We start from the raw sequence: 25,637 nt of genomic DNA, 5'->3' as shown, positions 1-25,637 counted from the left end.
ACTTCTAATTTGTGAGAAATTACCATTTAAGAATCCGAGCTTCATTAATTAATCAAAGTAATTAAATAATCAGATGCAACACAAAACTCAAAAGACACACATAAGAATTTTAGGCACTCAAATAACATATTTACAATGTACTACAATTTGTCAAGCACAAATGGTGTTGAATGCCTATCAAGGTTAATATGTTGTTAATATGAAGTAAGCAAAACACGTTTTGGTTGAGTTGTTAGACTTAATAGAATAAACGATTAAAAATTAACATTTAGGCTTCTCATCAAGTTGGCCTTAAAGAAATATTTGCAAAAAAAATTGAACGGTGAATATCTTGAAAACCAGAACAGCTTTTCAGACATTTATACTAGCACTCAAAATATGAGACGTTTTGTTGACTTAACATATCAAGAGAAAAAAATTCTGCGCAAAATCATCATTTAATCGAGTATATGCAACCAGACTTGTAAAAAATTGTTTTGTTGAGGACTCCTGGCCAGGTTTTGTATTAATGTCAGGCAACGCTGTCATACTGAAAATTGTCAAATGTCAGCTTCATATTCTCAGGTTTTAATTTTTTTGTCAGGGATCAATATACTCACATATCACAAAAGATGAGTTTTCAATGTCTTTGCTCGATAGCACAGTAGTGTTAGTATTCAAGACTATTTTGCTTAAAACATGATTTAAAGTGATATATTTCTTCAGTCTGCTAATCATTAAGACCTTAGACAAGAACAATTGTCATGTCACCTTTAGAGCTATCGATTCTGATACAATGTCTGCAAATGACGTGCTGTGTTTTTGCTTTAGCACAATAATAGATAATGTATGCCTCACTTCGAAACTATAGTAAGTTGACTGTTCCCATGTACTTCACATGTCATAAAATAAAGAGTGCCTATCGTTTCGGAAGAAAGATAAGATGCAAAAGGGGGACTGGGTAGAAACAAAATTTGACTGCGGATGAACATGTGTAAGGGAGAGAGAGCAGGCATTGGGAAAGGGGAAGGGTGGGTAAAAAATGGGAAGTAGGGGATTTAGCCAGTCCCTTTTTGGATGTTTAGACCATTAGGTGAATGATGTGAAGAAATTACATGTGCAATCATTCCCTGCAGTGGCAAACCATGCCAGCCTTGTAGCATGTAGTCTAATATAGTTCAGTCAATCTTCATAGCGTTGACTGTGAAGAGTGAATTCTGAACTAATTTCTATATTGTTACCAACACAGGCTTGTGCAGAAGATAAGCAGTTTCATAACAGTGTTTTCTCTCTCTGTACTTCACATGTATTTATGCAATGGCAAAAGTGTGACTGCCAGTGGCAGTGATGAACTTAGAGGAAATATTTTCACACTTGAAATTTGGATAGCAGGATATTTTTATTTGAAACACGAGGAATTCCTGTGCAGGTCTTGCAATAGTTTAATAATTGTATCTTGCATCTCGTGTCCTGATGTTACTGGTATGCAATTGCCCTTTGCCAGTCTTAAATCAGCCCAGAATCATGTTGTGAACTTGCTACCAATGTGCCAGTTCTGCAGGGATTGTTGGTGATTGAACAGTTATATGGTTTTAAGATGCTTAACATATTTATCGATGTTAGTTGAAAATGCAAATAGGCCTGTTAAACGAATCCAAACTTACCATGGTTTGAAGTTGATTTGTTTAGTGAAGTGAGTCATTGTCCTGATTTAATAAACTTTCTACTGTTTCCTTTTCATGGCAGGTAATAGACACCAATTTCCAGTTGTCAATCTTGTTTGAGAATCCCTACACAGTTAAAGTTAAAGTCTTTCATGAGAAACATCAGGGCAAGACTTGTGGTCTTTGCGGAACCTGTACAATGGATAGAAATGATGAGTTCAGATTACCTAACGGAGGATTGGTATGAAGCCTATTTTAACATCATGTTGACATAATACTTGCTGAAAAGAAATATTCTTTTGAGTATAAACTTAATACTAGAAAGAAATATTATGTAAAGAGAAGGTGAGAGGATGATGCAAAGAGACAGAAGTCACTCTCTAAATGTTAAGCTCCGTAATTGTTTGTCCCTCTCTAATGTTAAGCTCCTTAATTGTTTGGTAATCTTGTCCATGGTACTGTTTAGTATTTTCTTCTAGTTCTTCCTCATGGCATTATCCAGTAATCTTTACTAAGACATGGCAGAGTCCAGTAATTCTCTCCTAACTGTAGCATAAATGTGTAATATTATTCTCAGAAATATTTCTTTGAAGGCTACTAATGCTGTTGACTTCGGTAATGCTTGGTCCACTAAAGGAAGAAACTGTATTGACGACCAGGGACTAAAACCGTGTGAGGAAGGCTCAGAAGAAAACATAGAGGCAATTGATGCTTGCAGCATTTTAACATCTGTAACAGGTGAGATATTACTTTGCTGGTGGAATGAACTGGTGTAGGTGTTGGAATCGTCGTAGTTTGAATGGCCCCCAGCCGCACTAGCTCACTTTGGTGCGGTCTGGAGTGATCAATTTGACTTTGTTGGCACACTGGGTTTGAAAAGAGAATGCTTAATTCAACGGACACAAATCTTAATAGAGATAAAAGACCACGAAAAAACATGACATGAAATGCCCGTACAGAAACAAACTCAACTTGTGCAGCCTTTCATCTAATGATAATCATTTGAGTAAACAAACCGGTGTCTCTGATTTCCTGCCTATGAGGCTTATATGTCTGAGAAGATTATCTTTCTTTGGAACAGTAAGGATGCTTTTCGGATCAAATCCCATGATGTTATCAGATACTCATTTCTCCATGGGATAAACGTATGCATTGATCCGGATGCATTTACACTTGAGTCGTATTCTGATCCTCCCCCGTTTTTCACCGGATGTTGGTAAAAAAAATCTGGTTGGAAGTGCGCAGCTGTGGATCGCGTAGTGTGTACGCTAAAAAAAATTTCGTTGTCATGGTTGCATGGCCTTAGGGTGACACTACTACGCTATGTACAACCCATACACACTCAATCGTAGGAATTAACACATGCATCATACAGGACTAGAATTCCACGTGAGAATGCATGTGATGTAATGAGGTCACCGAATATCTCGGGTCACTATTGACGCGGGAGTGTTTACATTGCAAAATTGATCTCGACATCCAGATCATATCCTGGTCTCTGCCAGCATCAAAATAGGAGGATCAGATCAGATCTGGATCTAAACTGCCTTGACACTACATCCGTGATCTTGATGTCAGGATCAGATCTTGACGTCGAGATCTGATTGGATCTAGTGTACAAGCACCTTAACATGATATTTGAGCACTCTGCAAAAAAGCCAACACTGATTCTGAAGTCATTCAAGCAAATTAAACAGTGGTCTTGCCTGGCCATGCAGTTTGTGTACACAAGAGTGATAAGAATCCAGCTCTACAGCTGGAGGTGTGAACTCCAGTATAAACTTTCTGCTGAAAACCAAACCCGTGGCCCATATATCGGGAATTCAAGTGTGTTCAGTTATGTAATGGGCACTTTCTTAGCATGCATGATATCTTGCATAATATAAGATAAAACTATTGTTTTCAGTGTATGAACTGAAGTTAAGTGAAGAAAATGGAAGAGATAACGTCAGATATTATCGTAATAAAGTAATTACGTTTACATAACTTTACAGCACCCTGTGGTTTTTACACAAAAATGGGAGTCTGATACTGTGCAATTTTAGTCTTATCTGCATTTTACATTATATGCATTAGTCAGCTGCAGTATGATATAGGAGAGTGCATTACCTAGATTATATGAGCTTTAGGTACAAGCCTGTGCAATTTAAGCATTCTAATTTTAAATGATCCAAAATTATTTAAATTTTGGTCAGCTCCAATACCTGACAACTAACTAGGGCAACAATTATTACTACAAAGTCAGGGGTATAATGTATGACAAAAATATAATGTATGACATATAATATAGTGTATAATGTATGACAGAAACTATTTATGTCTGACTTTGACTACTGAATTTGACTGTTTCCATCTGTATTGTGGTATTACTGTTTTACACTTTAACTATTTACTAGGTAAGCGAATCAAAAGTGTTTTTCTGCAAAAGAGATAGAAAAACATTGTTGATCCAAAGTGCCAGACAGAATCAAAATCTCAATACACATAGCTTGAGCAATGTAAAGCTGGTTGGGTGCTCAAGTTTTGAGCCTAAGCACACTTGGTTTTAAGTGCAAGAATAATGGCTAGTTTTCCGTTTTGTGGGTTGGATGTAGCCTATTGAGAATACCTGTACTAGGGTACCGTAGGTATTTTCATTCAGAAATGGTGTCATTAGGGCAGATTCGGGCTTTTAGAAAGGAGTGGTTTTTGTTTTGTTGAAGTCTGGGTGAGATGGTGCATTATGATGCATATTTAGGCTAAAAATTGGCTATTATTAGTTCTGCAAACTATGTTGTGCTAAAAACTACTTTAATTTTTGTTTTGAGGTGAAAATATGGTGTATTTGCATTGTTTTCTTTTCATGTTTAAACAGGTCCATTTAGAGAATGTCACGAGCTTGTTGATCCTGCTGGTATTTTTGATACATGTACAACTGATGTTTGTGCCATGACTGACAAGGATGTACCATTGTGCAACAACCTTCGTCTCTACGCCGGGAGATGTGTAGAAGCAGGGGGTTCTCCGGGAAATTGGTTGGCTAACGCACCAGCATGTGGTAAGCATAACAGAAGTCAAGTTACTCCTTTTTGTAGCAAATCAGTAGGAAGGTCAGGTCGTAGAAAACAATGTTTGTTTGCTTTAGTAAGAAGTACTTTATAAAGTAACTGGGTATTGCTTTAGGACTGTTACTCCCGCATTCCATGGGTTGGGGCTGCCGTCGGGGTGGTTGCCTTCAGGGCTGTAGGAAGGAGACCGAGAAAATATGATTCAAACAGCTCAATTAGCAGATATAGCAAGCAACGTTTATGCTTTGTTTAACTGACAGTTATTTCCAGTTTAAAAACACAATTAAAACTACAACATTGGGCCTGGAATATTGATCTAGGGGATCCCCTATTTTGTGACACAAATGGTGGCGCCCTTGAAGAACGTTACAAAACACAATACTCAAGCTGTGACTGATTGAACGTTAGGTCTGGGCCTAAGCTAGACAGTAAAGAAACAGTAAGCCTAGCGTAATAGTACAAATTCACTGCAATACCCCTACATGATCAATATTTCAGTAAATACACTAATTACCGTACCTAAATTACATAGCCCAATTGACTGTTTATATTTCAATAGATACAAGTCCTGCAACATACGACCCTTGAAGCATTTAACGACGTTGATGACCTAACATACAATATCATACATACTATTATGTGACATAGTTACACAAGTTGTAACATACTTTAATCTTGTAGAAACCCAATGTTTGCCTTAAAATCATCAACTAGGATTTAATAAAATCAATATTAGAGGTGCTCGAATACAACTGGTTGAATTTATGGTATATAACATTAAATATTACATGAATACTCACTTGCAGAAATGGGACAAAGAACATGTTAGTCGAACAGCTCAATTGGCAGATATAGCAAGCATGTGCGCGTGTACGTATGTTCCTGCTTAGGCACGCATATGTGCACATTTAGTGTGCGTCTAGGTGCTTGTGAACGACAAATTGTTAAATTTTGTATGGGTTCCTATTTTCCTGCGCAACAGGACTAACATGTGATCATTGTTGATATGCTTCTAAGTAACCAAAGTGGTAGTCAAATAAACTTAATGTGCATACATATCGTAAGGCATTGCCTTTAGTCTAGCATTTCCTCTGAATGTAACGTGTGATCATTGTTGATGTGTGTTTTTAAGTCAACATGGAGTCAGCACTTTTGTATCATCCTGGCATTTTAAATCTAACATGTCATTGATGTGGTGTTGTCAACCATGACAGGCCATTAACAGTGTTTTGTTCTATTGCTCTTATGGGTCATCTTGCTCATTTTTGAAATCTAACGTCTCATTGATTCGCTCTTAACTGTAACAGGCTTGTCCCAGTGATGTGTGACAGGATTTGGGAGATCCTGGCTATTTAAATCTAACATTTCATTGATAGTGTGTTGTCAACAATGACTGGCCATTCCCAGTGTTTTGTTCTATGACCCTTATGGATCATTAAATCTAACGTCTCATCGATTTAGTTCTTAACTGTGACAGGCTTGTCCTAGTTATGTGGGGTATAATATGGATGACCTGGCGTTTTATATCTAACATCTCATTGATAGTGTGGTGTTTATTACCACAGACTTGTACCAGTAGAATTTGATCTTTATGGATCATCATGTACATTATGATCTAACACCCCATGCTGTCTTTTGCTGTCTGTCAGGAACAACTTGTCCTGCTGGTATGATATATGATCCTTGTGGATCCGCCTGTCAGAGTACTTGTGCTGGAGATACAGCTGGTGACTGTAAATTCCTCTGTGAAGAGGTTTGTCGTTGCCCTAATGGTCTGGTGTTGAATGGAGACCAATGTGTACCCCAAGCAGAGTGTGGTTGCAAACTGGAATCTGGAGGATATATTCAGGTACAATTTTTTTAGACACATTGATGTAAAGGTAGTTGGCTTTGTTAGAACACCTGCCATAGATCTATTCATAATTTCAAGGACCACACCATGCATATATCCTTGTGATTCAGGGAAGGTTTGATTCTATAGGAATTCTTAAATGTAGTACACTGTATAAGTAGGCCTATTTCATAATGTCAATAAACGCACAGGCATATATGCTATGTATTGTGGTCATTGTATGTTGTGATAACTAAATAGTGTAAGCTGATGAGGGTCTTATTGAATTATTGCATATTGTAATAAGTAAATAAGTTAAGCTCATGAGTATATGCATGTTGTACATTAATTTGCAATATTTAGCTATTTACATATTGAGATAACTAAGAAGAGTTTAAGTTTATGATTATTTGGGTGCATTTGCTTTATATTTAATGATTGCAACTTACAATAACTAAGAAAAGGGCTAACTGAGGAGTATTTTGTACACTCCTACTTTGCATATTTAGTTATTACATTTGCTTTATATTTAATTATTGCATATTATGATAAAGTACGTAGATCAAGCTATTGATAATGTTGAAAATGAATTTGTTATATCTAGTTATTCTATATTGTGAATTGTGTGCTATTTACAGTAACAATAATTACAACAACTATTAGAAGGTGACCTAATAAGTATATTGTACATCATTTGCTTTATATGTAGGGTCATGATCAATGCAGTTTATCTCTTTTGAGATCTGAAGGACATGAAATCAATGATAATGATATTAGTTGAAACCCAATTCAGAACACAATGTTAATTTGCTGGCTGATATAGTTTATGACAGTGAATGCAGACAAGTCTACTTTTGTTTATATCAGCAACAAACTGAATGGATTAGTTCTGACTGCACTAAGGTGTGCACCTGCACGGCTAATGGTCTTCAGTGCGAAGAGCATACCTGTCCCACTCAATCTACATGTTCAGTAAAGAATGGAATCAGAAAGTGCTACTGCTCTCATCAGCATGTTATGAATAATGGTCGATGTGTCAGAGGTTAGTAGAGAACTTGTCAGTACATATATGAGGTATCATGTACATATAATTACTGCAGGGCTGTAGAGAAACTTAATATGACAACGAGGTGGTATATCTGTACTATAAATGGGGCATTCTGATGTAGTGTCAAGGTAAAGGTGAAACTCTGCTTATGTTTCTGTATTGGAGTTAGCTTTGAGCTAATAATTGCATTGTAAGCTTTGTTAACAGTCCACCTCGAAAAAAGTATAACAAACAAAGACGAATTTAACTTTATCAGATTGTAGTGGCAATATAACATCATCACATATTTACAACATGATACCCTCAGACAAGATAGCTACCAGAGCAAGATTGGAGGAGCTGTCCAATAGTTGATTTAAAATGATTGTTTATGTGGTATGTGTGCATGATTGACTTGGTGAGGTTAACACAAAAGTTTCCAAGCAAAATGTATAGAAGGTACCATTTGAAAGTAAAATCGAAATTTCTTTCGAGCATGATTCATTAATTGTCATTGTCTCGTTTTCTCTAAGTTTAAATATAGTAAAAGAAACTACTATTTAGTGGGATATGTTATAATATTATAATATAGTATAAAATGCCATAAAGTGCAAACTTTGAAAATGAAACAATTTGGGGAAGGACGTTACTATATTTTCAAGTGATGGGGCATTCAGATGTAGTGTCAAGGTAAAGGTAAAACTATGCTTATGTTTCTGTATTGGAGTTAGCTTTGAGCTAATAATTTTGCAATGGAAATTAGCTAGGCAAGTACTGAACCCTGATTAAAAGAGAGCGTAAATTTGAAGTTATTTGAATGTTATTTATTTGACTTTGTCAGACAATGTTGATGTCTGAGTGATGTTAGCTGTCCAATTACACAAGTATTGATATGTAATGGTCTATCTAAACACTGGATTTCCATAGAAATGGCAGTGGCGGAGCGTCCATACAGTCAGGGGCGGATGCCCCCCCCCCTGACGGACTCAAATGGACTGCTGGCGCCCTTTTCAGCTTTTTACTACTTTTTACTTATTCGCGATTATTGACTTTTTAATTGCGCTCTCATCTACCTATTGACATTATTCACATTTTGTTGGTGTAATTTTCTGACAAAATGGCGATGACAACTATTTATTCTTCGTTTATCTGCAATTTAGCAAGGCCCTGAAGGGTCATTTTCTGCGATCTAGGGAGTAAAAGTTTTCTGTACGCTCCGCGCCAACCTGTGGTGGCGCTCCGCTTAGATAGTGTCGAAAGCGCACCTACAGACCATTCTCAACTCCCGACCAATACCCCTAGCTCCGCCACTGAGAAATGGCAATGCAAAAAAGCAACCTGAAAAGTTAGATTTGGTCTTTCAACAGGCTCTCGTGTTCTGGCAATCTATCATATAGCCTTTCAACAGCTGTACTGGACACGTGACCTTGTTCAGAGCATAACATTTGCAACTTATTATTTTAGGTCCATCAGTGGCTCATATCTTTGGGGATCCTCACTTCATAACGTATGATGGGAAGGCCTTTGACTTTCAAGGTACTGGTGAGTATATTCTGGCCCAGAAATGTGGACAATCTGATGCCCTGCCAGAATTCACACTAATTGGACAACTGAACAAGGATGCACCCAGGGACCTGGTGTCTTACATCAGATACTTGAGATTGGAGTACAAAGGGAAACAGTATGAATTATTCATCGGAGGCAAAGTGAAAGTCAATGAGCGGAGAGTCTTTTTGCCCTATGATGATCCTGACAATGATGTCATCATTGGTAATCAGGTGTATGGATTTGCGGTGAGTCTTAAAGGAGAATCCCACCTGTAATAAGTGTCATTTCATCTATCATCTTATCATTGGCAGTACGGGGACCTTGTAATTTCATCTATAATCTTATCAATGGCAGTAAGGGGGGGGGGGGGGTTAAGTGGCTAGTCTCAAAGGACCACATGTATAACTTGCCAGTTCATCTATCTTCAATGCAGTTACGCGCATGGATTTGTTGCAAGTCATAAATGAGCTGTCCATGTTTAAACTTTCAAATCTATAGCTTCAGTCTTTTCCTTTTTTACAGACAATTTCCGTTGGTTCTGGTCTGTTTATAATGTTTGACAAGCTTCAGAGGGTTGAGATACATGTCCAGGCACAGCACACAGGAGAGGTCTGTGGATTGGCTGGTACCAACACTGGATCTCAGGAAGATGATTTCACCTTGCCTAATGGTCAGCTTGTAAGTAATCTGCCAAGCAGACTTGCACAGTACAACTACTGCAGTTTATGAGTATGATTACAGGTATCCATTCGTATGAGTCCGAGTACAGGGCTCAAGTATGTCATGTTGTACTAGTCCATGTACTACTATTCATTCCAGTATAAATATAAAATTGATAAAGAGGCATCATACAAATGTTGGAATGCCATAAATAGCTTGCATAACATCATTTCTTCATTGATAAATTGTTTTAGTTAATATATCATCGAATATTGAAGCAGAAAACATTGTTTCAAGATTTGTTCTTAAACAAGTGTTATGTGAATTGTGGGTAGCAGCTTAAAATTTGCATCAATCACTTTTTTGCTTCTTGTTGGAATATCTTTATTTCATCACACACATTTAAATTTATATAGATTTATAGATTTATATATATATATATATATATATATATATATATATATATATATATATATATATATATATATGTATATATATATATATATATATATATATATATATATATATATATATATATATATATATATACCAAGTCTGTTATATGTTTTAAACTAGGCTACAAGTGTGGAAGAGTTTGGCGCTGCCTGGAGCATTGGAGATAACGACGAACCACAAGGTGTTACAGCTAACCCATGTATCCCGGGGTCAGATGAAGAGATGCAGGGCAAGGACCTCTGCAACCTATTGATAAGAGGACAAGGTAGGATGTAATATGGATATGATGACAGTAGCACAATATGACAAAAGCAGCATGTAGCACAGTATTACCTTAGTAGGAAGTAGCACAGTATGACCATGGCAGGAAGTAGGACAGTGTGACAGGGCAGGAAGAAGCACAGTATTACTATGGAAGGAAGTAGCACAGTATGACCACTGTAGGAATTAGGACAGTATGACCACTGTAGGAATTAGGACAGTATGACCAAGGTAACAAGTAGCTCGTACAGTATGACCTTGGTATGAAGTACGTAGCAAGGTACCACATAAACAGGATTACCGAGCAATTTCATTAAAAGTACAGAAAAGTACCAACCTATGAAGAGCATCATATATCTTCAAAATATGTAACTTAGCAACAGAGAGTATGCTCTACTCCCACAATGTTGGTTTTCAATACATTCAGATAGTATGCTCTACTCCTACTACGGTATGTTGGTTTTCAATACATTCAGGCAGTATGCTCTAGCTCCCACTAGGCTATGTTAGTTTTCAATACAAATTTTTACTATGCTAGTCAGCAGTGCTATGATGCCACTGAAACATTTCTCATTTAAGAGAAATTGTTCAGATGTCTAGCACTTGTTATTGCATTACAATGCATTTTTGAAAGTAGGTATGGGAAAGAATGTATGGAAAAGGTGAACACAAAATTCAGACCATCTGTTTTTTTCTATTTCTTTGCAGGGCCATTTTCCCCTTGTTTTGAATTTGTTGATCCCCAAGACACTTATGATGCTTGTGTGATGGATGTCTGTGTGTCACATCAACCTGACATGTCCTGTTCTGCTATGAAGATGTATGCTCAACTATGTCGACAAATGCAGGGAACTCCCAGAGATTTTGTACAAGAAGCCCCTCACTGCCAAGGTCTAGCTAGTAAGTTATTATCATATGTTTAATTTTGATAAAATGTTTGAAATCGGCACAACATAGCTGGACTAATGGACAGCGTACATTGTATTCAATGACATATATCTGAATACCAAGTACTTCAAGTACCAGTGTTCCCGAGTATAGTTGGTCTAATGGACAGTGTACACTGTAGTCAATGACATTTAGCTGTATACCAGGTACTTCAAGTACTTGTGTTCCCGAGTATAGTTGGTCTAATGGACAGTGTACACTGTAGTCAATGACATTTAGCTGTATACCAAGTACTGCAAGTATTTGTGTTCCCGAGTATAGTTGGTCTAATGGACAGTTTACACTGTAGTCAATGACATAGCTGTATACCAGGTACTTCAAGTACTTGTGTTCCCGAGTTTAGCTGGACTAATGAACAATGTACACTGTAGTCAATGGTGTTTAGATGAATACCAAGTACTTCAAGGTCTTGTGTTCCGAGTATAGCTGGACTAATTGACAATGTACCCTGTACTCAATGACATTTAGCTGAAAACCAAGGACTTCAAGTACGTAGTGCACGTAATGCTTTTTGATTAGCAGTGTCTGATTGCAACATTTTCGAATCAAAGTATTTTTTCAAGTACTTTGTATTACTGATTAAATGTACAAGAACCAATAACTGCTCATTAATGATCTTATCACAGTAGCTTTTGATGACTGTACTTGGATTTTGATATTGTTTGCCAAAGTCAAAATGTCTGGATATAACCAGAAACTTTCTAACATTAGAATGACAATTTGGTAGTTTGAAGCAACTACTGTACCTGACTTGTACATAGCTTTGTTAGTAGTAATATTGAAATTAGCCTACTAACTGTTCCCTAACATAGCATCAAACATATATACATTCTTCATGTTTCTACAGCCTACATGTACATGGTAAGACAAAAGTGCCATATACGATACTGCTGGAGTACAAATACACGAGAACAGTACTATAGGGGAAATAAAAATTAATTTAGTTAATTAACTGGCATATGTCGAAACGATGATTAAAACTGGAGTATCCGTAAAATATCGAAATCTCCGTAGAAAAAAAAAACGATGGATAACAGTTCCGTATTGTGAATTATAACCCGAATAAAATACGAAACAATGAAATTGACAGCAGAGCTGAGCGATCGTACCTACGTAGGTGTTGTCTCAGTGCTAGCGAGTCGGCGAGTGTGAGTAAAACATAAGAAACATAAAAACTAAACGACGAAAACGTTGCTTCTATGATTCTTCCACGTTGTCGCGACGATTCGGCCGGAAAATAGGGGGCGTATCAGCCGATGGAGAAACAGCTACAGTACTATTAAAGAGTTAAACAATGGAATGACAAAAAGATTGAAAATTATTCGGCTCTCTTTTAATTTTAGCAACAGTTTTATGCGACTAGTTCTTTTAGTAAGTAGCCTACTAATAAAGTACTTTTCCTGAGCAAGTACCACTTATAGCATCTGAGTCAGAGTACTGAAGGACAAGTAGAATTACTCTGAACATCTGACTAATTTTCATCTGACGACGTTTCAGCCTCTGAAGAAGATCCTGCCAGGATCGAAATGTCAGGCCTCCTACTTTTACACAGGCTCTTTAGTGGATAAGCATTTGCTAACAGTTTTGTTTTATTTTGATTATATTTCTCATCAAGTGTACGTATCGAGAGAGTCACTTTAGAAAGTCACTTTCCCATACCCATACTTGATTGCATGTCGTCAAGTACAGGAGGCCCGCAAGGGACTGTTCTTGCACCGTTTCTGTTCACTTTATATACGTCTGACTGCAGATCTCTGGAGGAGGGGTGGAGGGGTGCCCTCTCATCAAATTTGCCGATGATACTGCCACGGCAGGTCTTATCAATCCTTGTAGCAATGACAGGGCATACCTCCGACAGCTGCAGTCATTCATAGAATACTGTGACGCTAACTTTCTTGAACTAAATATTTCTAAAAAAAAATAAATGATGAATGATTTGAGACAAAAGGGTACTCCACCACCACTACATACAAATAGATAGTAGTTGTATTGAATGATAACTTAACTTAGGGGGATCATGTTGATGTTGCTGGTAAAGTAAGCATCAGTCTGAGCAAACGATCCAAACCATGTCTTATCTATGCATGAATGTAAAATTATAGTAAAATAATAGTAAAATAAACTCTCTTCGGAAAATGTCCCTCTTCAACGGAAAATGTCTCTCTTCAACGTAAAGTTTTATAACGCTATGTTTTGTGAAATTTGCCGAGGTGGTAATGTTAGTAAGTCAGAAAGGGATCAAATTGACAAAATTACCAAGAAAGAAGTAAAAAATGTAATTGGGGGGTCTCAGTCTGTAGTTGACCCGGTCTACCAATGCCGCCTGCAGTCAAATTAAGACATGGTTTTGAATGACTGTAGTCATCGGTTGTATTTTACACTGCGTAACATTCTTATTAATATGGGTAGTGGTAAACTGAGACTTTCTAATCTAAATACTAATCGTTATCGGAATTTTTCATCCCTTGTTGTAATTAAACTTTACAACAGCTACTTAAGTTGTTAGTCCTCGTATTGTACATGTTTAACGTTGTTTCCGGTTTCTTAATCCGATCTTACCTTTTTATTACTATTATCTGTATACTTGTTCTTAGCTTTATATGTTTTTGTTCTTTTTAAGGAATGTGTGAGTACCAACATTTCCATTGTATGAAAGGAAATAGTTTTATTTTACTTTAACAGGGCTATTTGAACATTCTTTGGATATGGCACCAGTAGTGACAGTAATTTTCTCATACCTGGGACATATGAAACCCTCTTTGGATAGGGCACCAGTATAGATCTTCATTTTCTCATACCTGGGACATATGAAACCCTCTTTGGATAGGGCACCAGTGCATTTTTTTTTGTCATACCGGGGCTTTTGAAAGATTCATTGGGTATGGCACAGCTAGTATAGAAACGTTCTAAATTTTCTCTTTGGAAAATGATTTTCTCTTACCAGGGTAATTTGAAACAGGGTAGAGTGTAAGTATAGTAAGTTTGTGGCCCAAACCAGCTAGTGCTCCTTGCAAAAGGTGGCCTTTATTTCATGTTATTCCAGGGCCACTTGAAAATTGTTACTTTTGAAAAAGTTGCAAGTCTAGGTTTTCAAGTAATGCGATGTTGATACTACCCACTCTTCTGCTTCATGCAAAACATTCAGAATTTTGTTAAAGCAGAGTCCTGTATCATTGTTACCACTTGCACGTGTCTGATTAATTTGAAGAAAAAAGTTTTGGTAATTAATCTAAACATGGCTCTCTTGTTTAATAATATAGCAAGTTGTGATAAGCAAAGACAGTAAATGTAGTTTGAAATCATTTTCCTTCTCTTGTTCCTAGTGTTTACATGCCCTGAAAACTCAATTCTAATTCCACTTGGTAGAGGGTGCCAAAGGACGTGTCAGGATCGTACTGGCCAACTAAACTGTCAGCCAAATGATGTCATAGAAAGCTGTTTCTGTGCATTACCATTAGTTCTTCATAATGACCAGTGCATCCTACCTGAAGACTGTGGTTGCATTTCGCCAGGCAATGATATGATGGAGGTAAATCTCTCATCATTCAAAGTAAACTGATCTTCCACCAAAACATGTAGTAATTTGTTTTGGTATGTGCTCATTCATCATGTGCACTTGCATATTAAGCCAATTTTTTTTCATCATTCAACAAGACCTTAAAAAAGAATTAAGCTGATGAGTTTCAAGCAATAAACCTGTCACTTATGAACAAAAGTCTTAATCTCTAGACCAATAAAACGTACCCATAGCAATGCTATCATCTTAAAATTCAACCAACTAGTTATTTCAAGTAATAAGTAAGTAAAGAGCATGTACAATCTTGTTGGTTCAGGCCTGTAACCCAGCAAGTCAGAATTGGGAAGTTCGGCTTAATAGGTCTTTCCCTTTTTGTCCAGCAGGTATTATACAGGTGGGATTTATTCCTAGTTTCAGTCTTTACCCAAGTAGTTAAATATATTAATCCCTGTATCATATGCTGCATTTTGTTCCCAATTGTGTAATGTATAAAAGATACAGCTTTTAGAAACTAATTCCTGTAGGCATCAAGTTGAGCTAAATAGCTGATTAGCCTGTAGCTTGTGCATTGCAGTTTTGTAAACTAACAGGGTATGCTGCAAAACAGTTAATGTATCTGACGCATCCATAGCTACTGACAGATTTATACAAACTAATTTCTGTGGGCCAAAAAAACAAAAGCTAAAACCATTCAACTTTACCTGATGTATATTGAAATATAACTTAATTCTTGTAGTTGAAGCTACAAAACACCCAACTTTAGCAACTGGCAGATTATAAACTACTTTCTGCTGGCATGAAAAAAAGCTAAACCATTATACCTTACCAGATATATGCTGGTAGTGGCAGATTATAAACCAATTTCCATATAGGGATGAAGTTTAAGAATACAAAACATTGAACATAACCTGATGCATATGTAGATAGTGGCAGATTGTTAACTAATTTCCATAGGAATGAATTGTGAGAATACAAAACATTGAACATAACCGGATACATATGTAGGTATTGGCAGATTATAAACTAATATCCAATTAGAGATGAAGTGTAAGTTAAACAAAACATTGAACATAACCTGATACATATGTAGGTAGTGGCAGATTATTAACTCCTTTTCATATAGGCATGAAGTGTAAGAATACAAAACATTTAACATAACTTGATACCACTGTAGCTGATGCATATGTAGGAGCTGGCAGTCTTGTACTAAAACTTTGGTTGGCTTGAAGTGTAGTATACAAAACATTCAGGTGTCCATGTCATCTCAGCATTACTTTTGAGTAATTTACTAAAATATTATAACTTCCATTTGATTTGTTATATTGCAGTTATTTTTAGTTTCTTCCTTGACTAAGCAGGTGAATGTCTTGAGCAAAGTCTAATGACCGCTATGTTTGACCCTGTCTTTTTTCATATGCGCTTAGTTCGTAGGTTTATGTTTTCCGTGTTCTTAAATATGCCAAAACAATAATCCGTAATGTGCAAAGACCTGTGCGCGAGGCTATTCAGCGTATCACAAGACAGCTGATTTCATCACCAGACGTTTCCAGTGTTTTCTTTTAGCATTGGAATATTACAATATGAAGTAATGATATTTAATGTACTATATGTCTCTAATGTAGCTGTGTTTGTTCGTTGCAGGTTGGAGACCAGTATATATCAGATAATTGTGATGAAATCTGTCACTGCAAGACCACTGGATTGGAATGCACTTCTTATTCATGTCATAAGAAAGCTAACTGTGAGCTCAAAGATGGAATAAGAAACTGTTTTTGTGGTAATGGATACTCTGGCGACGGTCAAACATGCACAGGCAGTAAGTAGCTCCATACTAAGATAACATCCTCACTAGCTGTGATTGGCGATAACTCTGTACACATTCAGGTATATTGTAGTCCACAGCAGTCACAAGAAACCTCATAGAAATATTTGAGACCGATGGTCCTACACTATAACATAGTAGCTAGTGGGAAGTAGAGCACTCCACCGGTTAACAAGTACCATGATACTAAAATAGAGATAGAATGTACACTGTGTGAATGGTATCTCAATAATCCAATGGATGTATAGGACAAAACTCCCTACTGGTCAACAAATACCATGATACTAAGATAGAATGTACACTGTGTGAATGGTAGCTCTATAATCCAGTGGATATATAGTATAGCACTCCCCACTGCTCAACAAATACCTTGATTCTAAGATAGGATGCACACTGTGTGAATGGTATCTCTATACCCTATTAGATGTATTGTACATGTGCACTCCCCGCTGGTCAACAAATACCTTGATACCAAGATATAATACACTCCAAAGCAGTCAACAAGTACCCTCATTCTGAGATTTTTTTTATTTATACCTCATTTTTCTTGGCTATATTTGTAGGTGATATAGGTGCAAGCTGCAGTGGTGACCCACACTTTGCCTCTTTTGATAAAAGATATTTTGACTACCAAGGAGCCTGTGAGTACACACTGGTGGAGGTCTGCATCGAAGATAACACTATTCCTTATTTCAAATTAATTGGCAACTTTAACAAGGCCTACCCACATGACAGGGTTACAGTGACAGTGTCATATCGTTTGGAGTTCAAAGGATCTGTATTTGAAATCAGAGGATCTCCAGGAGCATTTGTAGATGGAGTACCAGTAACTTTGCCATTTACCAGACATGGGGTTACCATGACATATGTTCCACATCAGAAATGGGTAAGTAAAGATGTTACATCATCATTGCATTATTTTGAACCAGTGTTTGAAAACTATGCATAAATTAAAGAAGGGTTCTCATTGCACCCTCCTTTCGCAAATATAGTCAAAGGTTGAAAGGTATAACCAAAAGAAAATTATTGATTTGTTTAGCAGATGATAAATCATTTTTATCAGTATTTGCACCTTTAAGCAAGCATCATGTAGTCTATTGGATTATCAAATTCAAGCAGTTGTCCGTCATTATTCAACAGTTTTACCAACTACATTCTAGAAGAATTCCAAAGTTAGGTTGCAGTTTCATCAAACTAAGAAAATTTCTTAAGTTTTCTATTTACCAAATAAGTGTAAATAAGTCATATATAAATTGAATTTGGTCCAGAATTTATATTGCAGACATGCTGGATTGCCATATCATATAGCGTGGGTGTTATGCAAACAATGTTTCTTATATCATTTTACCATCGTATTCTTGGGTGCACCCTCTCCCGCTTCATGCCATAACTAAGTAGCACATCGTGAATAAACACTTCTTAAATATACACAAATAACTCAGTCATCTCTATCCGTCGATTCCTCTTGAGCTATCCAAGTATACCTGCTAATATTAGATGATTGACTCAACGGTCCTCTTTTGTATAGTTGGCCAACCCAAGAAACATGATTTAGAAACTCAAGTGAAAGTGCTTAAAAACAGTGTGTTTCACTTGAGAATTGTAATGCATGTTTCAAAGATCACTTCTTCAATAAGTAGAACAAACTCATGGTATAAGACTCATTTGACTGCCATACTAATGCTAATGAATCCATGTTGATGGTACTATGACCTATGGCAACAGCTTGTCAAGTTTCACAGAACTAGGTATAAGACATGAATGGCAGGCAGTGCCCTCTGCTGATTTGTTTGCTGTTAAGGAGAACCTTTAGACGGATTGTTGTCATTAAATACGACACTATTTAACATCTTGTAACAGAGCTGATTCAACCATGAAAGTCGGCATCAAAATTGATGTTATTTGTTCATAAGCATTTGTAGGACAAGAATGATTGAAGGGATATGCATTGTTAGTAAATCTTGTTGTTAACTTGATGGAGAGTTATTTAGGTCTTAAAGATGGAATGTTTGTTTTTTCTTGTTCGATATGGTAGGATACCTTTACAACTGTGATGCCTATCTATGATCCTCTGAATTTATGTTTTTACTTTATACAAAGGTGTTATCAACAGACTTTGGACTAATTGTAAACAGTCAGTTTAATGTTTGGAGAAACACACAGTATGCTAATGTTCAAGTGAAACTGCCACCAGACTTCACTGAACGAGTATGTGGCTTGTTTGGTTTTCCAAATGGCAACTATGCAGATGAATTCCGAATGAAAAATGGTCAAATAGTAAGTAACATTTTCAATTGCTGAGTAATTGGCTAAGAACTAATGAGTAGTTGGTAAGCTACTGGACAGTAATGTATTGCAGTCACTGAAGCTCTAGAGTTTTCTAGAATCAGTCCCTCCGAGTGGAGCAGCTGCTGCTGCTGTGATGATGGATGATGGACTTGATAATTTGTGGGTTTGTGTCAGTTAAGAATAATTGATGCAGTGATGATTGATTGACTTGATTATTTGTGGGTTTGTGTCAGTTGGGAATAGCCGGTGCAGTGGTGATTGATGGAGTTGATTATTTGTGGGTTTGTGTCAGTTGGGAATAGCCGATGCAGTGGTGATTGATGGAGTTGATTATTTGTGGCTTTGTGTAAGTTGGGAATAGCCGGTGCAGTGGTGATTGATGGAGTTGATTATTTGTGGGTTTGTGTCAGTTGGGAATAGCCGATGCAGTGGTAATTGATGTAGTTGATTATTTGTGGGTTTGTGTCAGTTGGGAATAGCCGGTGCAGTGGTGATTGATTGAGTTGATTATTTGTGGGTTTGTGTCAGTTGGGAATAGCCGATGCAGTGGTGATGGATGGAGTTGATTATTTGTGGGTTGGTGTCAGTTGGAATAGCCTGTGCAGTGGTGATTGATGGAGTTGATTAATTGTTGGTTTGTGTCAGTTGAGAATAGCCGATGCAGTGGTGATGGATGGAGTTGATTATTTGTGGGTTTGTGTCAGTTGAGAATAGCCGATGCAGTGGTGATGGATGGAGTTGATTATTTGTGGGTTTGTGTCACTTGGGAATTGCCGCTGCAGTGGTGATTGATTGAGTTGATTATTTGTGGGTTTGTGTCAGTTGTGAATAGCTAATGCGGTAGTGATTGATTGATTCGTTTACTTCTGGGTTTGTGTCAGTTGGGAATAAATGATACAGTGATGATGGATGGTTTGGATTATTTGTGGATATATGTCAGGTTGTTGTCAAACTACAACAGACGGGTTCAGCTTGTAAATTCAGACAGGGTGGCAATCGGTCTGTGTTTACTGGCTTTATTGTTTATCTAATACTTTAATAATTAATGATGACATAGCAATTTGCTAAAATGATGCCAAAATGTGTATCTTTAAGAAACGGTACTGTACATGTGATGAATGTAAGGTCCCTTCACTTGAGCATGCTTAAAGCTGTTTTGCTTTCTCATTCAGGCTAGAGATCCTGTACAGTTTGGTAATTCCTGGCAGACAGGGGATAGAGAATGCCAACCTCCACAACCAGTTGATCCATGCCCTGAAGGGCACCCAAATAGACTCCCAGCTGTAGACAAGTGCTGGGTTATTGTAAATAAATTTGGTAAGCTCATAATGCGGTGATTTATTTTCCTGTTAGGAAGACATTTAGCTGAAAACTTAGAAACTCTGCTACCAGAAATACCGAACGAAAATTATTTTCTCTGGAAAATGTTTTGGTTATATGATTATCTTTTGTCCTATCAAGTTAAATTTACACTATGAAGTAAGTTTTACATATTATTTATCTCTGACACGGTATGGTTAGATATATGATGCTAACATCTCCATACCTCATCTAGAGCTTTGTGGTTTATGACCGTAAAGCAACTAACAAATAACCCACCTGAAATGGTTGCAGAATTTCTTAATTGCATGCACCCAAGCAAAGCTAGTGAGGTAATACTATCAAGTGCCAAGTGCTAGCTATGACCAGTGAGGTATTTGATGCACTTGACTGAACATTTATATACCAGAATTTGCTCATGTGACAGTTGTACCACTAGCAAGGAGGGGATTGATAGATTACTAATCTACCAACATGAAGATAAAGTACCCAGGTGTTGGAAAATGCTGTTATTGTTACCTGCTGTGATATTGGTAACATTTGTTGATTAGTCACCAAACTCTATTCATCATGTTAGCATTGTGCTATGATGTAGTGATTAGACATACTACTCATGTCAGAGCTCTCATGCTGTAAAGCCCTTTCTCATATTCAATTTAGCAGGGTTTTACCCTGACATTGCGCATTTGGCTGTACTGTCAATGAAATATACCAAAGCATGACTTGAATTTAAGTTTAGAACACAGATCATTTCAAAAAGTTTAAGATAGTACCAGTTGATAATTGTTTGTAAATGATAATTAGTGTGTGTATCAGATATTTGTAAATGTTAATTAGTGAGTACTGATAAACACTTGTAAACGGTAGTTATAGTGTATAAGACCTTTGTAATTTGTAGTTAAAGTGTGTATGAATAAGACCTTTGTAATTTGTAGTTAAAGTGTGTATGAATAAGACACTTTTAAATGGTTATAGTGTGTATGGATTAGGCACTTTGAAATGGTAATAAGTGAAAACTGGTCAGGCACTTGAAAGGTCGAAATTAGTGTTTATGGATCATACACTTGTAAATGGTAAGTAGTGTGTATGGATCATACACTTGTAAATTGTAATTAGTGTCTACTGGTCAGACACATAAGTGGTAAGATTTTAACATCTTGGAATAGGTAGAGTGATACAGAAGAAGGAATTAGTCAACAAGGGTGTAGTTCAATGAAAATAAAACTTTCTGGATATTTGGAAATATGTACAGACACACACACACTGTAGTCATTTTGTACACTAGTACAGTACAATTAACAGTTCAAGGAAAAAATGTTTTAATGTTATAGAATTTAAAGATGTTATAAACTTTAATTAGTGTTTGATGAATTTAAATGCAGAAATGTCATTGTTTAATAGAAAGTGTGTAATCAGTACATATGTTTGCAACAAGCTTGAATGAGAAATAGAAACTGTAACAATTTGGATCATGTAGAAGCTGTGACAGAATATAATTTTACACAATATGTAACGGTTCCGTTTAGAAAGCATAAGTTAACTAAAAGAAAGTTTCCAATTTATCCTAATTTTCATCAAAATGTTATACTTCTTATTCAGGTCCTCTGGCTGGTTGTCGTGATTTCATAAATCCCCAGCAAATATTTGATGACTGTGTCTATGATGTGTGCTCTACAAATCTGGATATACTACACGTCTGCAAAAACATTGAGGCTTTTGTTGGCTTGTGCAGGGAAAGGGGGGGAAATCCTGGAAAATGGTGGACTTTTGTGCCTGAATGTGGTAAGTTCTTATTATCATAATTTACATAGTATACATATGTATCTCAAAAAGCGATTTGCTTATATAATCTTATACCTTAACTACATTGCAACTACCCATTAACTATACACCGTACATTTGTGGAGTTACAAATAAATGGAGGCATGAATTATATCCAAATAAAGAGTGGACTTATCTATCTCCATAAGGTGATATTATATTACACAATTAATCATTGGACATATCTATCACAGTGTGGTAAGTTTATATTATCCAATTTATCAGTGGACATATCTATCTCAGTGTGGTGAGTTTATATTATTCAAATAACCCAAACAATCAGTGGACTTATCTATTTCAATGTGGTGAGTTTATGGTATCCAAATAATCCTTAAACATATCTATCTCAATGTGGTGAGTTTATATTACACAATTTAGTTAGTGGGCATATCTAATTCAGTGTGGTGAGTTTATATTACACAATTTAGTCAGTGGGCATATCTAATTCAGTGTGGTGAGTTTATATTACACAATTTAGTCAGTGGGCATATCTAAGTCAGTGTGGTGAGTTCTTATTATTTAAATAATCCTAGGACATATCTATTACAGGGTGGTGAGCTTATATTATCCAAATAATCAGTGGACATATCTATTACGTGTGGTCAGTTTAAAATATCCAATTAATCAGTGGACATATTTATCTCAGTGTGGTGAGTTTATATTATTCAAATAATCCAAACAATCAGTGGACATATCTATCTCAGTGTGGTGAGTTAATATTATACAAATAATCCGTGGACATAACTATCTCAGGGTGGTGAGTTTATATTATCCAATAATCAGTGGAATTATCTATCTCAGTCTGGTGAGTTATGTATTCCAAATAATCAGTGGACATATCCATCTCAGTGTGGTGAGTTTTTATTACACAATCAGTCAGTGGACATATCTATCTCAGGGTGGTGAGTTTATATTATCCAATAATCAGTGTACATATCTACCACAGCCTGGTGAGTTTATATTATCCAATAATCAGTGTACATATCTACCACAGCGTGGTGAGTGTATATAAATCAAATAATCAGTGGACATATCTATCTCACTGTGGTGAGTTTATATTATACAATTAATATAGTGGACGTATCTATCTCAGTGTGGTGAATTTATGCTATCCAATATTCATTGACATATCTATCACAGTGTGGGTGAGCTTAAATTATCCAATATGATAAGTGGTCATATATATATCTCAGTGTGCTCATGACGGTCAAGCCTGCCCATAGAAAAACAGTCCTCCTATTTACTCGAGCACTCATAATGTTTAATTCCATAGTATAAACTACCCAAGTACTGCCATTATGATTCATCTTTGAATGCACCTAATTAGTTGACCAGCCACCCTATGCTTGTAAACACAAGTGCTCTAACGGCTAGCACCACTTTCCAGTGTGAAACCAAATATGGCTTGACCACTGAAATAGAACACTGAGTTTCATCGTGATTTGTGCAGAAAAGCATTTAATATGGCAGGTATCATGCACTTGGGTAAATATTCAATCTCACCTGTTTTTGGGCAAAAACAGGGTACTGGTGTGGTACTTGCATTAGGCGGGGAGGATCGTAATGCTGTGTTTATATTCTAAGGAATAAGTGGACATTTATTGTATCTCAGCGTCAGATGTTACAGATTTAACCATGTTTCACAAGAAATAACAAACAGCGTTATGCTTTGATTTGGTCTCTCTTTTTTAATGAGCAGTCATGTATGTGTCCATAGTCGTAGTACTATTACAGGCTGCATCATGTACATTGATTAATATGGTGACGCTATTGAAAATATTTAGTATCAATTATATATCAATACACTGCAACCTTATTTTGGTGTGATAAGATTTAGCAAATTGAAATTTTGTTCCTTAATGTGGTGATTTCATATGATCCTTATGTAATTGTTTGTGTATGAGTCTCAATAAAGAGAGGCATTTTGGTATTAATTGGATAATGCCTACATGTAAGGTTTAATGTACCTTGCTTTATTTTGATGTTGAAGCTGCGCCATGCCCAGCTGGTCTGGAGTATACAGATTGTGGTTCTGCATGCCCTCCTTCATGTGAACTTCCTGATGGGCCAGTTCAGTGTCCAGAAACCTGTATAGAGACATGCCAATGTCCAGAGGGACAGGTCCTAGATGGTGACAAATGTACTTTCATCTACAACTGTGGTTGTACCTTGCAAAATGGAGTCTATATCTCGGTATGATAACATTGTATTATTTCTATTCCAGTGAGTTATGTGACTTTATTAATGTGTCATTTATCTAAGTAGCATCTGATGTGAATTGAAGAGGTTGGTATTGTGTAAGTTATGTTTGTTTCAGGAAAGAGAATTTCATCTTTTGAAAGCTATCAAGATTTTACGTTAAGCTGGTGGGGTGGAAGGTGTGTGCCTACATGTGTCTTTGTTAGTATGTTAACCCCGTGATTGTAAATATTTTTACAAGGCCCTCCAGCTAAGGTTCAAAAGGTAATAAAACCAAAGAATACAAAGGTGACTGAAGAAAACATTTTGTCAGTTTCAATTGTAAAGTAAAATGTAGCTCTCACTCTTCGAGCAAAGCAAAATTACAATATCAACTAAATCATCTTACTTAAGAATAAGTCACCTCCTTAAACCCAGGCAGCCAGGGCAGCTCTTACTAAGAGCTACAAATTCAGTTCCGACCACTGAGAAGTAAACAATGGAGCAGCAGCATAGTGGAATGTTGATGAATGAAAGTGAATTGTTAGTAAAATGAGGTGATCATGGCATGAAGGTTACTGGCATGCCTTAGGTTGAATGGAAGGATGGATTGATATGGAACGGAAGAATGTCTGGATGGGTTAGTAACAATATGAAAATACAAGAACAGTGAACTAGTTTGAGTTGCCACATAGCTCATGTATAACCCATCTTGTGATGAAGCAAAGAAAGGCGTTACTTAACCTACATTTGATATATCAGGGCGAAACTGTGTAAAACGGTGAATCTTCATCATGTGGTTGTTTGTCGTCTTTACGGGGCTTCTTATTTGCACATTCTATATAGGCTACCAGGCTAAATTATATAACTTGTGGATTTTTTATCTCTGTAGTATTTTGACCAATGCTATCTCTTCCATTACCATCCTTCAGAAGGCTAAGGTTATGACTTGAAGATTTCATGCTTGTGTTTGCAGTCCAATAGTATCTCTTCCTTTGACATCCTGAAGCAAGGTAAAATTGCATAACTTCGGGTCTTATGTTTTGTTGTTTAACATTAACTTTTTATTCACACCTTGTACAGCAAGATGAGGTGTATACTTATGATGATTGCTCTATACGCTGTACATGTGTGAATGGCGAAGAACAATGCGAGGCTTACGGCTGCAGAGGGGATGAAGAATGCAAAGTAGAAGGAGAAGTTAGAGGCTGCTTTTGTAAGGAAGGGTTTAAATTCAATGGATTTGAGTGCTCAAACGGTATGTTGCTT

General features: G+C 36.6%; 1 protein-coding gene across 1 annotated transcript in view; it reads left to right on the top strand.

The window, feature by feature from the left end:
- LOC139961129 (IgGFc-binding protein-like) overlaps positions 1-25,637 on the top strand; it is an 88,995-nt gene that overhangs the window by 39,690 nt on the left and 23,668 nt on the right. The window contains exons 22-38 of the mRNA XM_071960069.1: positions 1,726-1,884; positions 2,237-2,381; positions 4,498-4,680; positions 6,340-6,539; positions 7,389-7,563; positions 9,013-9,341; positions 9,619-9,774; positions 10,333-10,477; positions 11,182-11,373; positions 14,745-14,950; positions 16,580-16,754; positions 17,324-17,646; positions 18,861-19,037; positions 20,222-20,366; positions 21,969-22,151; positions 24,181-24,383; positions 25,452-25,626. Coding sequence (XP_071816170.1) covers positions 1,726-1,884; positions 2,237-2,381; positions 4,498-4,680; positions 6,340-6,539; positions 7,389-7,563; positions 9,013-9,341; positions 9,619-9,774; positions 10,333-10,477; positions 11,182-11,373; positions 14,745-14,950; positions 16,580-16,754; positions 17,324-17,646; positions 18,861-19,037; positions 20,222-20,366; positions 21,969-22,151; positions 24,181-24,383; positions 25,452-25,626 — 3,271 coding nt within the window. The remainder of the gene's footprint in view (positions 1-1,725; positions 1,885-2,236; positions 2,382-4,497; positions 4,681-6,339; positions 6,540-7,388; positions 7,564-9,012; positions 9,342-9,618; positions 9,775-10,332; positions 10,478-11,181; positions 11,374-14,744; positions 14,951-16,579; positions 16,755-17,323; positions 17,647-18,860; positions 19,038-20,221; positions 20,367-21,968; positions 22,152-24,180; positions 24,384-25,451; positions 25,627-25,637) is intronic.

This window comes from Apostichopus japonicus, chromosome 1, assembly GCF_037975245.1.
Source record: "Apostichopus japonicus isolate 1M-3 chromosome 1, ASM3797524v1, whole genome shotgun sequence".
NCBI classification, from domain to species: domain Eukaryota; kingdom Metazoa; phylum Echinodermata; class Holothuroidea; order Aspidochirotida; family Stichopodidae; genus Apostichopus; species Apostichopus japonicus.
This window is presented reverse-complemented; position numbering and strand designations above follow the sequence as displayed.